The sequence below is a fragment of the Gymnodraco acuticeps genome, unplaced genomic scaffold, assembly GCF_902827175.1.
Source record: "Gymnodraco acuticeps unplaced genomic scaffold, fGymAcu1.1, whole genome shotgun sequence".
NCBI lineage: Eukaryota > Metazoa > Chordata > Actinopteri > Perciformes > Bathydraconidae > Gymnodraco > Gymnodraco acuticeps.
The window spans coordinates 222,082-236,734 of record NW_022991621.1 but is presented as its reverse complement, the minus strand read 5'-3'; the positions used below and the strand labels follow the sequence as shown (position 1 = coordinate 236,734).

Sequence of the window (14,653 nt, the reverse complement as noted above, 5' to 3'; positions counted from 1 at the left end):
AGGAACTGTCGAAAATTAATGGCGAACGCAGATAAAGTTGAGCTGGAAAATCCTCCAGCATCATTGAAGTCTCCGGTTTGGGAACATTTTGGTTTCGCAGTTACGAACAAGGATGACGGACAAAGACAGGTGGACCGAACCAAAGCTGTTTGTCGGCATTGTTCAACTAACATTGGTTACGCGGCTGGCAATACATCAAACGTGCACACTCTTGAAAAGGCATCACCCGAACGTGAATATCACCGGTACCAAAAGAAAAAAGACTGAAGTGCAAACCCAACTCCCACTAGCATGTACGCCTCCACCACTCGCAGAGAGTTCAGACCGAGCCAAAGCTATTACAAACGCCAAATATCCTTATGCTGCCATGTTAGCAAAGCGCTACCTGGCTGTATCTGCTACCTCTGTCCCTAGAGAGGGTGTTCTCCACAGCAGGAGACATTGTTAGTGCCAGCAGATCTGCCCTTTCAGCAAGCAATGTGGACAAGTTCATCTTTCTTTAGAACAACATGAAAATAGAATGACAAGCAAGTCCTAATGTCAAACTGGCTGCTTAGGTGCTAGTACAGTACAGTTTCAAATACAGATTATTTCAGTTCATCGAAAAGCTGCACCTTAATGTTTATTTTATTATATTTTGTATTTATTTGAGTGAATACATTATTCACAGTTTAATAATAATAAAAAATATATATATATATATGTTTTGTGAAAAAAAATTCTGCTGTACTGCAAACGTACCGAAACGAACCGTGACCCAAAAACCGAGGTACGTACCGAACCGAAATGTTTGTGAACCGTTACACCCCTAGATTCTAGGTATGTCTTCTTAATACTGTAATGTGGTACCTGGGGTCCTGCACAGCTGATCTTGCAGATGTCGCAGTAGTGGAGCTGGGGCTGCTTGGGCGGGCCTTTGGGCTTCTGCAGCTTGCTCTGGCTCAGGTGGTAGTTCAGAGGCTTCTTGTAGGTGTTGACGGTCGGAGCCGTCACCATGTTGCTGCCCGAGTTGCTCCAGGAAGAGCTGGTCAGCTGTTTGTGAGGCGCCTGCAGGGGGGGCTGCTGCTGCTGCTGCTGGGGAGGGGGCTGCGGCTGGGAGAGCGTCTGCTGGGCCGGCTGGTAGTAGGAGGGGGTCGAGGTGGAGGTGTAGCCGCTGGAGTCATAGCTGGAGTAGCTAATGCCTGAGAGGGAGGGAGAAAAGCATACACTGATCTGTACATGTGTATACGTTATTACAGGATTATTTCTACTTCACAGGACCTAACTCGTCATAGATTTGTTCCTATCTTGCAACTTTCTTGTATCGTGTCGTTGTAAGTATGTCGTCTTTTGCATTGTTAGAGCCAGAGACTTCAGATTTTCATTGCCAACAACAACAACGCTGTAGCTTTTGTGTTTTTCATTTCGCAGCTGTTTTCAATTACTGTTAACCGTCAGAAATGCAATGTTATCCTTTTGATTTGTCATTCTCCTGTACAGTGGTAAGTTATATAAAACACACAAATGATTAGGAACTAAATGAATGCATTTGTCTTTAAATATTTGCTATGATTATGATCAGACTTCAGGTCAAAGTAAAGAGCTTTATATGGAATGTGTGCAGATTCACAGATAGTACAAGGCCTGAAAACAGTTCATACTATTTAACAAATAATATATACGCATTTCCCTGGGACAAAAGAGAATACATTGGCATCGGCTGAGAAATGTGACGATGCATCCCTAGTTCATCAGAATTCAGTATAGAATGTTACTAATGTATGCATATGGAGCATGTTGGTCACAAATGTTTCCTCAAGGAAGAATTAAAGCTCATCTGATCTCTGGTCTGATCTCTGGTCTGATCTCTGGTCTGATCTCTGGTCTGATCTGTGGTCTGATCTGTGGTCTGATCTGTGGTCTGATCTGTGGTCTGATCTGTGGTCTGATCTCTGGTCTGATCTCTGGTCTGATCTCTGGTCTGATCTCTGGTCTGATCTGTGGTCTGATCTGTGGTCTGATCTCTGGTCTGATCTGTGGTCTGATCTCTGGTCTGATCTCTGGTCTGATCTGTGGTCTGATCTCTGGTCTGATCTCTGGTCTGATCTCTGGTCTGATCTCTGGTCTGATCTCTGGTCTGATCTCTGGTCTGATCTCTGGTCTGATCTGTGGTCTGATCTCTGGTCTGATCTCTGGTCTGATCTGTGGTCTGATCTCTGGTCTGATCTGTGGTCTGATCTGTGGTCTGATCTCTGGTCTGATCTGTGGTCTGATCTGTGGTCTGATCTGTGGTCTGATCTCTGGTCTGATCTCTGGTCTGATCTGTGGTCTGATCTCTGGTCTGATCTCTGATCTGTGGTCTGATCTCTGGTCTGATCTCTGGTCTGATCTCTGGTCTGATCTCTGGTCTGATCTCTGGTCTGATCTCTGGTCTGATCTCTGGTCTGATCTCTGGTCTGTGGTCTGATCTCTGGTCTGATCTCTGGTCTGGTCTGTGGTCTGATCTCTGGTCTGATCTCTGGTCTGATCTGTGGTCTGATCTGTGGTCTGATCTGTGGTCTGATCTGTGGTCTGATCTGTGGTCTGATCTGTGGTCTGATCTGTGGTCTGATCTGTGGTCTGATCTGTGGTCTGATCTCTGGTCTGATCTGTGGTCTGATCTGTGGTCTGATCTCTGGTCTGATCTCTGGTCTGATCTCTGGTCTGATCTCTGGTCTGATCTCTGGTCTGATCTCTGGTCTGATCTCTGGTCTGATCTCTGGTCTGATCTCTGGTCTGATCTCTGGTCTGATCTCTGGTCTGATCTGTGGTCTGATCTGTGGTCTGATCTGTGGTCTGATCTGTGGTCTGATCTCTGGTCTGATCTCTGGTCTGATCTCTGGTCTGATCTCTGGTCTGATCTGTGGTCTGATCTCTGGTCTGATCTGTGGTCTGATCTGTGGTCTGATCTCTGGTCTGATCTGTGGTCTGATCTGTGGTCTGATCTGTGGTCTGATCTGTGGTCTGATCTGTGGTCTGATCTCTGGTCTGATCTCTGGTCTGATGAGTGCTCTGGAGTTACCTGAGTAGGTGGTGGCGGCCACAGTGGAGGGGAAGGAGGAGCCCAGGGTGTAGGAGGAGATGGGGGTGGGCGGCTGCTGCACGCTGGTGGAGACGGGGTAGATGTTGTAGCTGGTAGAGACCGACGGGGCCAGTGGCTTTAGGGCCGTCACCTGCCTTTGAGGAGGGGGCGGCTGGCTGTACACCGAGGAGGGGGCCGGACTGTAGGCGCTCTTTACTCCCACTGGAGAGGGAGAATATATTTATGTTGCATTGTTGGAGGAGTCTGTGACTTTTCATTGCATATCTACGCTGTGCAACACACACTCACAATAACACTCCTTGTTGTTAACCACCAACTACAGTATGTGCAATATAAATATATATGCCATTAATAACTGTGCAATATATACCTGGCTGCTAAATTGAACTGATTCTGATTCTAATTCTGAATAAAGCTCCTTGAACATTAAAGGTGGAGAGGAAGGGCATTAGAGAGCAACAGAGATCTGATCCATGCGATGCTTCCTCTGGGACTGTCAGAGAGTTTTGGCAGCACAGGAAGTATCTTCATTTCAGAGCAAATGAGCAGCAGGACACATTTTACATTCTGTGTCTCATATATCAGCCTGCAGGAGGGAATACAGGGAAATAATACCAGAGGACAGACGACCCACAAACACACCGGCAACACTGAGCAGTCGGGATTAATTAGATCTGATATTTAAGATAACAACAACAATTAAATCCCACACAACCACAGATTTAAGACAAACTACATCTTCTAACTGTAAACAAGAATTCAGGCCTAATATATAATCTATTCCCTCTCTAAAGTGTGTCATATAATGTACAGAGGAGGCCAGGGCAGCACGTCAATGTTGACATCACGATTGCTCATTCACAGTGGCGAGCCGTGACTTTTATACCTAGGCCCTTTGACCCCCCCTCCCTCGAGAAAAAAAAGAAGAGTTATTACGTCACAGCGTATACTTCAGCGGAATATCAAAACAGTGGTCCGGGGTGCAAAACGCATCAATGACAGCGACCCTCTACCACACAAAACAACATCATTTATATAAACACCTATCATGACAGGGCACCCACAGCCAAGTAGCAATTACAAATGAATTAAGTCGGCACGGCGGCCCGCATTGAAAATGACTTAGGCCTACCTTTGATGATCAAATCACTGAAACACAAAGTCCATCCTCCTGTCCTTTTGGATGAAGCACTTGATGGCGGGTCATGCAGCTGATCCTTTGCCACTCCAGTTTATCATTGTAACTCAATCTTGAAAATGACTCGATTAATAATTTCGCAACGATGTCATCACTATCACTGAAGTGAGCCATCATGAACGAACTTATGCTAATCATAAATCTATCGATCATAAATCTATCGATTAGATTTATGATTCAAAAATAATAAAAGTAGGGATAGACATGTGGATATTATCCGACTGAACACAACGTGCATTTATCTAACAGGTTCGTTTTCCACAGACCTTATTTCCAGCTATTTTCCAAAATCCTGTGGAGAAATCTCACTGCTTTCTGTCGAGGGAATCCGAGCGCAGCTTACTTCCGGGTTTTAGGACGCGTCACTGCACCACTTGCATAGACCTCACAGCGGGCGGAACTTGTCATAAAGTCCGCGAAAATAAAGCCCGCCCATTTAGAGGGAAGATATGATTGGTCAATTGTACTGTCATTTGACATTACTCTCTCATCAACAAAAAAATATTAAAAAAAATATAAAAAATTAAATAAAATTTTTTTAATGTTTTTTTTAATATCTTAGGCCCTCGCAGAGGGCATAGAGGCCCTGACGGCTCGCCACTGCTCATTCATTTTAATTAAAGAAACAACTTTATTGCACTCGTTTTAATTCCCCGCTGTGCTACAATCCTGTTAATGTAGAAATTAGGGTTTCAAATGAGCCTGTCTGAGTGTCAGTTCACGGAGCGCTTGATTTGATATGCAGTGCACATTTTCTATGAGCATTTTAAATGTCAATTTCACATGCCATCATGTTCATTTAGTTTATAAGCAGCAAAAATCGTGATTGAACAACATGACTGAGATTTCAGCAACGCCTTGTGCTTAATATTGCAACTTAAGGCAGTCAAAAAAAGGGGCTAAAAACGAGAAGAACACACTTAGACACGGACAAACAAATCTGCTCCACTCCTTGTGATCCTTTGACCATTTATTCCAAACACAGGCTACAATAAACACTATAATCCAGTTGCATGAGTGCGATGCGATGGGGATTGTGGTTAAAAATGGCGATAAAAGTCGTAGTAGAAACTGCTGTCAACAGAAAGTCTAGCTTCCTGACTCACCCCCCTCTCTCTGTCCATGCAAAACCACCAGGTGAGCAGGTGGATGTAGTTAAACCATCACTAAATCCGTCCAAAGCTCCACCAGGTGAGCGAGAAATACCAAATAATTTAAAAAAACACCTCGAGACCTTAAGACAGGGGTGTCAAACTCAAGGCCCGGGGGCCAAATCCGGCCCGCGACTTCATTTCATGTGGCCCCATAAGAGCTTGCAAAGAATATAATATGTTTATTATACGGTTACATGCTACTTTACAGAAACACGTTGCCCATAAACTACATGTCCCACAATGCATCTCAAAGTTGACTTTTTTTCTCAGAATTAGATTTTTTTTCCAGAATGTGGCTTTTCTTTTTAAATCATGTTGTAACATTCTCACTGAAGAGACTTGCAATGATTTGCCCTAGACTTCTGCTTTCAGACGTAGTTAATTATGAAGTTATTACCCTATCCGATAATAATCCAATGCAGAGGCAATAATGTGATATTATACATTATTTTATATATGTTAAATATTTGTATATGTATTTTTATATAGTCTTAAAGTTACAACCGGCCCTTTGAGTGCAGCCATAATGCTGATGTGGCCCGTGATGAAATTGAGTTTGACCCCCCTGCCTTAAGACATAAGCTATGTTTTTAATGCTCCCTTTAAATCACAAAAGGCATTAACCTGTTAAGCCCTGAGCCTGTTTTCCAGGTCTCAGGCTCGAAAATGAAATTTCCAGAACAAATGACCATATCTTCATTTCTAAAAAGGGGAACATTAATAATCTTTTTTCTCAAAGCAATGATAAACCTGTGAGTTGGATGTAGACCAGTCAGGGACTCTCCCGGTCTCTCAGTCGCGACCCTCTCGAAACGGGTCCGCGACCCACTTTTAGGTCGCGACCCACCAGTTGAGAACCACTGTATAGACGGTATTTTGCCAGGGTATGATTATAGGTGTGCCTTGGCCAACAAAAGTTTGAAAACGAGTGCTCTTGACATTAAAAAGGACAAAGTGACTCACCAGTCTGGTAGTAGTTGTCTGTGTGCGTCCTCTGAGCGGCAGGAATACTCGTCTGGTAGTACTGCTTGTTGTCGTAGGTCGTGACGGCGGCAGGACGCCCGTAGCTGTAGTTGTCCTGCTGGGGATCACAGATAATACGATGAGAAGAATACTAAAGAAGATAGCTGCAGCACAGATATCAGATTACTGCATTAAAGCCACTCAGTGAACAATTCAAGCGTCCTTTAAATGCTGATGTTATGGAACAATAAGACAATCTCAGAGAGTACGGCTGCAACTAGAGATTTTTTATTATTATATATATTTAATTTGTCAAATAATAATGTGCCATAACAGATAAATAATTGTATATAAACACAAGAAGGTCAAGTGAAAATGTAAGCACTGTACTGCTTTTTAATATGCGCTTTGGATATATTTTGGATTAGTTGTGCAGCCCTTTCAAAACAGAAGCTTCTGTGAGATCTGATATGAGCACATCATGCTATGAGAAACTGAGGAGATAAGATAAGAAGTAGTTTATTGATCCCAAGTTGTGAAATGTTTGTGTTGCAGCAGCATAAAAAGACATGGCATTGTACAATACAATTAAAAGGACTAGAAATAAAGGAATGAAGCAGGAAGACACTGACCGTGTCGGGGTAGACCTGGTATGTCTGCGGGGTGGTGGTGGGCTGCGGGGGGGCAGGGGGCTCTGGCTGCCTGTAGGCATACTCGGGGGGGGCCTGGTGGGTCTGGTAGGTCGGGTACGGAGCCGTGACCACCGGCCGGGCCGCCTGCACCGGGGCCGGAGAGTAGGAGGCCGTCACTGCATGAGCCACAGCAGGGGGCTGCTGCACGCTGTAGGCCGGGGAGGGGTGGGAGTACGCTGGGGGGGGCTGAGTACTGAGGGAGGGGACAGAGGGAGAGAAATTACTTATTTTTTTATTCTACTATTTCAACAATTAGACAGTTTAAACATCCCAAAAAGAAAAACAAATTGAAACAGTGATGAGCGGGCCCTCGCCTCTTAGTCGACGCATATATGTCCTCTACAATGAGCCGTTTCTCATGTCTCTAATTTTAGCCTCCTCGACTCCCCGGTGCTCCGGTAGTGACCCGGAAATCGATGTCAGCGCGCCATGTTGAAGGAAAAAATGTTTTCTCTAACTGCACATCGAGGATCGAGCATCGAGGAAGCTCTCTGGAGGAGCTATAACCAAGGATACACTGATGTAGAGGAGAGAGGAAAGGAGGCTCTCTGGAGGAGCTATAACCGAGGATACACTGATGTAGAGGAGAGAGGAGAGAGGAGAGGAGGCTCTCTGGAGGAGCTATAACCGAGGATACACTGATGTAGAGGAGAGAGGAGAGAGGAGAGGAGGCTCTCTGGAGGAGCTATAACCGAGGATACACTGATGTAGAGGAGAGAGGAGAGGAGACATAACCTAGGGCAGTGGTTCTCCACTGGTCAGGCCTCGGGACCCACTTTTTCCTTAGTCAATAGATCGCGACCCGAAATTTTGAACCACTTAAATCTATTCAACAAAAAATCGTGCTGTAATATCTACGCTTTTCAGCGTACAATATTAATGAAAGTGAAGTACAGTGCATATCTCCCTTATATCCCTTCACAGAACTAAAGTATGCTTTTAAATAAGGTTTAATGAGATGATGGAATCAAAGCTGAACTGTATAACATAAAAAGGCACACGTGCTGAAAACCCAACCCCAGCAGGGGGTCTGGGGGATTCTCCCCCAGGAGATTTATAAAAATACTAACATATAAACTACGCATTCTGGTACTCTGAGGAGAAAATAAATAAATCTATTACTACCCGACATATTAATAATATTTGATGCCATTGTTTGTATTTTCACTTTGTTCTGACATCTTGCTGCTCCTCACAGAGAGAAGAGCAAAGAGGAGATAGTCTGTGTGAATGACTTTAAATTGTGGGTAAGGGTAGATAGCCCCCATTGTTCTGTGACCTGTCAATCATCAAACTGGGGGTCATATTTGATTATGTGTTCATTGTTATCTGAAGTTGTACACATGGATGTATAAAGAGTAGTTCTACTGCAAAGTTATTCTCCATGGGGACTTCCGGCAACAATCTTGATTCTGATTGGCCAGAAGACTCGAAAAAAACATCAGCAAAGATATTTTATTGAGAAGATGATCACTACGTGACAGAAGTTTTCAAAACCGTTCATGGTCTCCGGTAGGGCTGCACGGTATTGAAAAAAACTGACATCGCGGTTTTCCCCCCCCTGCGGTATATATCGCGTTTTTTTTAACCTGTTAAACCCCAAAGTCCCGGCGGGTACTTTACTTTTTTTTTTTTCACGATACTGTGTCTCAGGGGATCGTAATATTTAAGAACCTATTAATGTGTTATACCAGATTAACGGAAATAATCTCAGCTAACTGACGATACAAACTATTTTATACCAAAACAAAACACAAGTCTCATAAGAAGCATCTAAATGACCCGAGCGAAAAATGCTAACGCACTTTGGCACAGAACTCAAGATAAAAGTACCCTTATTACTTATCGTAGCTGCACTTACAAGATATCCGATTAAAGCTGAGACTCCACAGATTATTTAGGTATATAGTATCATCACTGAGTGATCTGAACTCGGACAGGGGAAGCAAACACAGACATCACAACACGTACCTTTACGTAGCTTCGAGGGGAGATGTCTCACCGTAGCTGTCAATCTGATCAAAAGACGTGTTCAATGGCATTAAAACGAGAAAGAAAAAAATGCGGCTGAATCGGTTAATCCATAGGTTTTTAACGTCTCTGTATAAAAAAATGATTTAATTTATAATCCATAATTCCATTTTTATGTAAATATCGCAGAGCAAAAGTTAGCTGCTAATGGTAGCCACCAGAGTGGCTGCTGCTTCCGGTCTTGGCTATGCGGAAGTCTCTCACACACACATTACCAAATAAGGACTGTGTGATTTCCCCTCGATTCCATTGGCTCTGACGGTCAGAAAGAGATGTCACATGTCAAAATCCAGCAAGGTGGGCCAGAGATATGGAAAATCCACCCAAATGGCCCCAAAAGAGGGTTTTTTGTGCTAAATCTGTCTAAAAAGGTCAAATATCAGGGGAAGTTCTACACACACCAACACATGAACAAATAAGGAGTGAGAGTGACGCGTAGCCAAAACCGGAAGCTGCATACCACCAAGGTGGCTACCATTAGCAGCTAACTTTTGTGATCCGATTTTTACATAAAAATGGAATTATGGATTATAAACAATTGCTTCAAAGCCACAGATACATTATCAACCTATGGATCAACCGATTCAGCCGCGTTTTTTCTTTCTCGTTTTAATGCCATTGAACACGTCTTTTGATCAGATTGACAGCTACGGTGAGACGATCTCCCGTAAAAGCTCCGTAAAAGGTACGTGTTGTGATGTCTGTGTTTGCTTCCCCTGTTGCGAGATCGGATCGCTTAGATACTATACTTAAATAATCTGTGGAGTCTCAGCTTTCATCGGATATATTGTATGTGCAGTTTCGATAAGTAATAAGGGTATCTTTATTTTGAATTTTGTGCTAAAGTGCGTTAGCATTTTTTTTTTTAAATGAATAAAACCGCACGTCCCTGCGGTGTGAATACCGCGCATGCGCATACCGCGGTTATCGCCATGACACGGTATATCGTTCAGCCCTAGTCTCCGGTACTTCCAGTCCAACGCCTACTGCATGCACAGCGTTAGAAAATCGGGCCTTCAAAATAAAAGTTGGACTTTTCCCCCCCCCAAAAAAAAAAAAAAAATGTATATATATTTTTTTTCAATTTATTTTTTTCTTCACTCACACATCTGCGACCCACTTGAAACGGGTCCGCGACCCACCAGTTGAGAACCACTGACCTAGGATACACTGATGTATCCTCCGGAGATGTATTTCAGGCAACAGTGATGTTTAAAAGAGGCGTGACGCACCGCCGGTCTGATCTCAACGAAGCACCGCTCTGCAAACTGTTCCCGTTGTGATTATAAGTTATTTTAAGATGATCAAATGTGAACCAAACGTTCTGCACTTTACCGTTTGTTTACTCACTAATTACATCTCCCCTGGATGTTAGGCTACTTTTTTTGATTTTATTAACTGCATGTTTGCAGTGAGAGCAGCTGCTGAGGTCCGTGCAGAAAGCAGAGCAGTGTGTATAATATATATCACTCATAATATATAACAGGCCTAAATTAGGCTCATTTGAAGGCTTTAGTAAATATCTACAAATAAACAGTAGATATTTGAATGAGTAGAAGCAGGAGGGCAGAAAGTGTATACAGAGGTCGCCCTCCTGTTAGTCATCCAGTTGCAGGATAAAGAAAAAAAAGATAATTCTGTAATTAAATACTTACACAGATGAACACAATCCTATATATATATATATATATATATATATATATATATATATATATACACACACACACACATATACATACACCCATTTCCAGGGTGAAAATAAAAGAATAAAGTCAAACAAATGTTTAAATAAATTCCTACAAGTCCATGTTCAGATAACAAGACAGTTTCATATCTCATTCTATTTTTATATGAACTATGATATTTAAAGGTGGGGTAGGTAAGTTTGAGAAACGGGCTCGAGATACACTTTTTGTTATATTCCATGGAATGCTCTTAACATCCCGATAGCAATGAATATCTAAAGAGCTTTGACAAAAAATCCATTAAAAAAAGTCACCTCTGGAAGCCGTGGCGCTGTAAAAAGCACGACCAATCATCTGAGCCGGCTAAAGTAACTGGATGGCCTACCTGCCTGTCAGCCTTCCATCTGGGCACAAACTTATCTCGTGCCCTCATTGGTCATGTGCGCGTTCGTGTGTGTTGGAGGAGGGGCTCTGTGAGGAAGTGGCAGATTTTTTCCGGCCGTGTATTTTCAAATTCTAGCTGGTTTCTCCAAAATTACCTACCCCACCTTTAAGATATACTTTAAAACTGCTTTAAGGACCTCTTTACAAACAACACTACTCTGGATCCTGTTGTCTTAGTCCTGCTGAGCACAATAGAGCAGTGAGGGATTGAATCCTAAAACCCGGAAATTAGTTATTGTTTTACAATTTCCGGTTCCCTCGAATCGAACACAGCTTTTTTTTGGGAGGGTTAGAAGTATCAATTAATGTCTGTGCTTAACACAAGCTGAAAAGATTTTAAGGTTTTGTTCTACGACAAAAAGTACGTCAGTAAATACCAACATAGCCACATTAAGCTTAGCGGTGGTGACGTGAAGTCATGTGACCTTGCTGTAGTTCCTTTATAGCCCAACATTAGCCTCCTTTAGCTTAGCGTGGTGACATGAAGTCATGTGACCGTGCTGTAGTTCCTTTATAGCCCGACATTAGCCACCTTTAGCTTAGCGGTGGTGACGGGAAGTCATGTGACCGTGCTGTAGTTCCTTTATAGCCCAACATTAGCCAGCCACCTTTAGCTTAGCGGTGGTGACGTGAAGTCATGTGACCGTGATGTAGTTCCTTTATAGCCCAACATTAGCCACCTTTAGCTTAGCGGTGGTGACGTGAAGTCATGTGACCGTGCTGTAGTTCCTTTATAGCCCGACATTAGCATCCTTTAGCTTAGCGGTGGTGACGTGAAGTCATGTGACCGTGCTGTAGTTCCTTTATAGCCCAACATTAGCATCCTTTAGCTTAGCGGTGGTGACGTGAAGTCATGTGACCGTGCTGTAGTTCCTTTATAGCCCAACATTAGCAACCTTTAGCTTAGCGGTGGTGACGTGAAGTCATGTGACCGTGCTGTAGTTCTTTTATAGCCCAACATTAGCATCCTTTAGCTTAGCGGTGGTGACGTGAAGTCATGTGACCGTGCTGTAGTTCCTTTATAGCCCAACATTAGCATCCTTTAGCTTAGCGGTGGTGACGTGAAGTCATGTGACCGTGCTGTAGTTCCTTTATAGCCCAACATTAGCATCCTTTAGCTTAGCGGTGGTGACGTGAAGTCATGTGACCGTGCTGTAGTTCCTTTATAACCCAACATTAGCCACCTTTAGCTTAGCGGTGGTGACGTGAAGTCATGTGACCGTGCTGTAGTTCCTTTATAAGCCAACATTAGCCTCCTTTAGCTTAGCGGTGATGACGTGAAGTCATGTGACCATGCTGTAGTTCCTTTATAGCCCAACATTAGCCTCCTTTAGCTTAGCGGTGGTGACGTGAAGTCATGTGACCGTGCTGTAGTTCCTTTATAAGCCAACATTAGCCACCTTTAGCTTTTTTTTACTTTAAAAATCCTAAAGTTGTGTTAATATGTGGAGAAGTTTCATAAACGTTTGTTTGACATTTCTACTTAAACAGTATTATAGGTTAAGATACCCAGCAGTATTTTAAGTAATTAAACCATGCCCCGACATTAAAGCTGCAACATAATGCAGTCATTAAACTATGATTGTGAAATGAGCCATTCTGCATAATGAGTACTTTCACTTGTTGATATTTTGAGGATAATACTTCTGTGTCATTACTACTTTCACATAGGTAACAGGAATAAATACTGGAAAAGAGCATTTATATAAAAAGGTAAGTACAGAGAAAATAATTACATTAGCTCTCTGTAATTTAGGGCAACATCTGGTTTTCAGGTTTAGTTTGTTTTGAGTGCCGTTAAGAAGACAAAACAGCAATGACTAACCACAATGAATGATGATTACATGATGTGTTAATTATATTTAATATACCTGTCAAACTGACAGCCGACATGATTTACCTGTACCACAAACTTGGCAAACATCAATTCATGCTGCTGGAGTTTTCTTTATTTTCTACCTAGAATCTATTTTAAATGTTCATTTGTGGGAGCTTGTTAATATAAAACAAAACGTGCATTGTTTGCAGAGGTGAAAGAAGTACTCAGATATTGTACTTGAGTAAAAGTAGAAGTACTCAGATATTGTACTTGAGTAAAAGTACCAGAGTGTAGGAATACTCTGTTACAGTAAAAGTCCTGCATTCAAAATGTTCCTCAAGTGAAAGTAGAAAAGTATTCTCATCAAAATATAGTTAAAGTACCGACAGTAAAAGTAGTCGTTGTGCAGATTGGTCCATTTCAGAATAATATATATGATATGTTTTATAATGATTGATCATGAAAGTGTTCTCAAAGCTGGTAAAGGTGCAGCTAGTTTGAATGACTTTGTATACTGCAGGGTAGCTGGTGGATTTACTCCAGGTGGAACTAAAGTCTGATTTAACACTTGATTCGATTTCACATTATTCATCCACATCTGTGAAGGGTATTGAATACATGTAATGGAGTAAAAGTACAATATCTACCTCTGAACTGTATGGGAGTAGAAGTACAAAGTAGCAAAACATTGAGATACTCAAGTAAAGCACTAGTACTTCATAAATGTACTTAAGTACAGTACTTGAGTACAAGTACTTAGTTACTTTCCACCTCTGCCTTCAGGGCAGCTAAACCAGGTTTAGCCCTCTTTAATCCGGCCAAGATATCTCGTCACAGCTGCAACCGGCTCCGTTAGCCAAATCAGCTGCGTGACATTCACCATAACTGCCTTATTGTTCATCTTTAAGCTATTTTAAACTGGTTAAAAGGGTAAATAAAGATGGCCATACTTAGGTTTTATCACCTAAAGCCAGCAGTGTCGGCCTGCTAACGTGAGCTAACAGAACTAGCAGGTGAAGCTAGCTGAGTACCCAACGGTACCAACCGCCGACCGTTGCACAGCACGCGCAGACAGACGTGACTCAGAGCACGAGCTGATAGATGTGAGTCAAAGCACACACTGACACCGAACTCCATCACCTGTATTTACCTGTACTGCGGACCGGCACCATGTGTGAAGCCGAAGTAATTGCTTGCAGCCATCTTGGCATCTCCAGTACACTACAGTAACGGGCAGACAGGCAAAGACATAAGGAAGAGACTGACCGGCAAGATAGTTCCCCCCCCTCTCGTGCAGCCGTTGACGAGGACGCTCTGAAACAACGGAACTGCGTCAGTCTTTTTTTTAAATGTTATTATTATTTCGCATTGAACATATTTAGAACATACAAAAGCTCGGTGAGGATATCATCAAGTTATCAACATAAGTGCAAAGAAAAATCACAATAAGAAAAAAAACATAAATAATACATCCAATAGGAGCTAGGGGGGAAATAAAAACGCATTTAAGAGGCATTAAGCTTACTTACAATTAAAAAAAAATTGGAAATGTCATTGTAAATATTCTTTATAGACAGGTTACAAGATTGTATTTTTCTAAGGGACA

At 42.5% G+C, this 14,653-nt stretch overlaps 1 protein-coding gene across 1 annotated transcript in view; it reads right to left on the bottom strand.

Moving 5' to 3' along the window:
- zfr2 (zinc finger RNA binding protein 2) overlaps positions 1-14,334 on the bottom strand; it is a 50,394-nt gene extending 36,060 nt beyond the window's left edge. Inside the window, 5 exon segments of the mRNA XM_034198075.1 lie at positions 850-1,181; positions 3,041-3,262; positions 6,377-6,494; positions 7,009-7,261; positions 14,198-14,334. Coding sequence (XP_034053966.1) covers positions 850-1,181; positions 3,041-3,262; positions 6,377-6,494; positions 7,009-7,261; positions 14,198-14,250 — 978 coding nt within the window. The 5' untranslated portion in view covers positions 14,251-14,334.
- Positions 14,335-14,653: the final 319 nt, after the last annotated feature.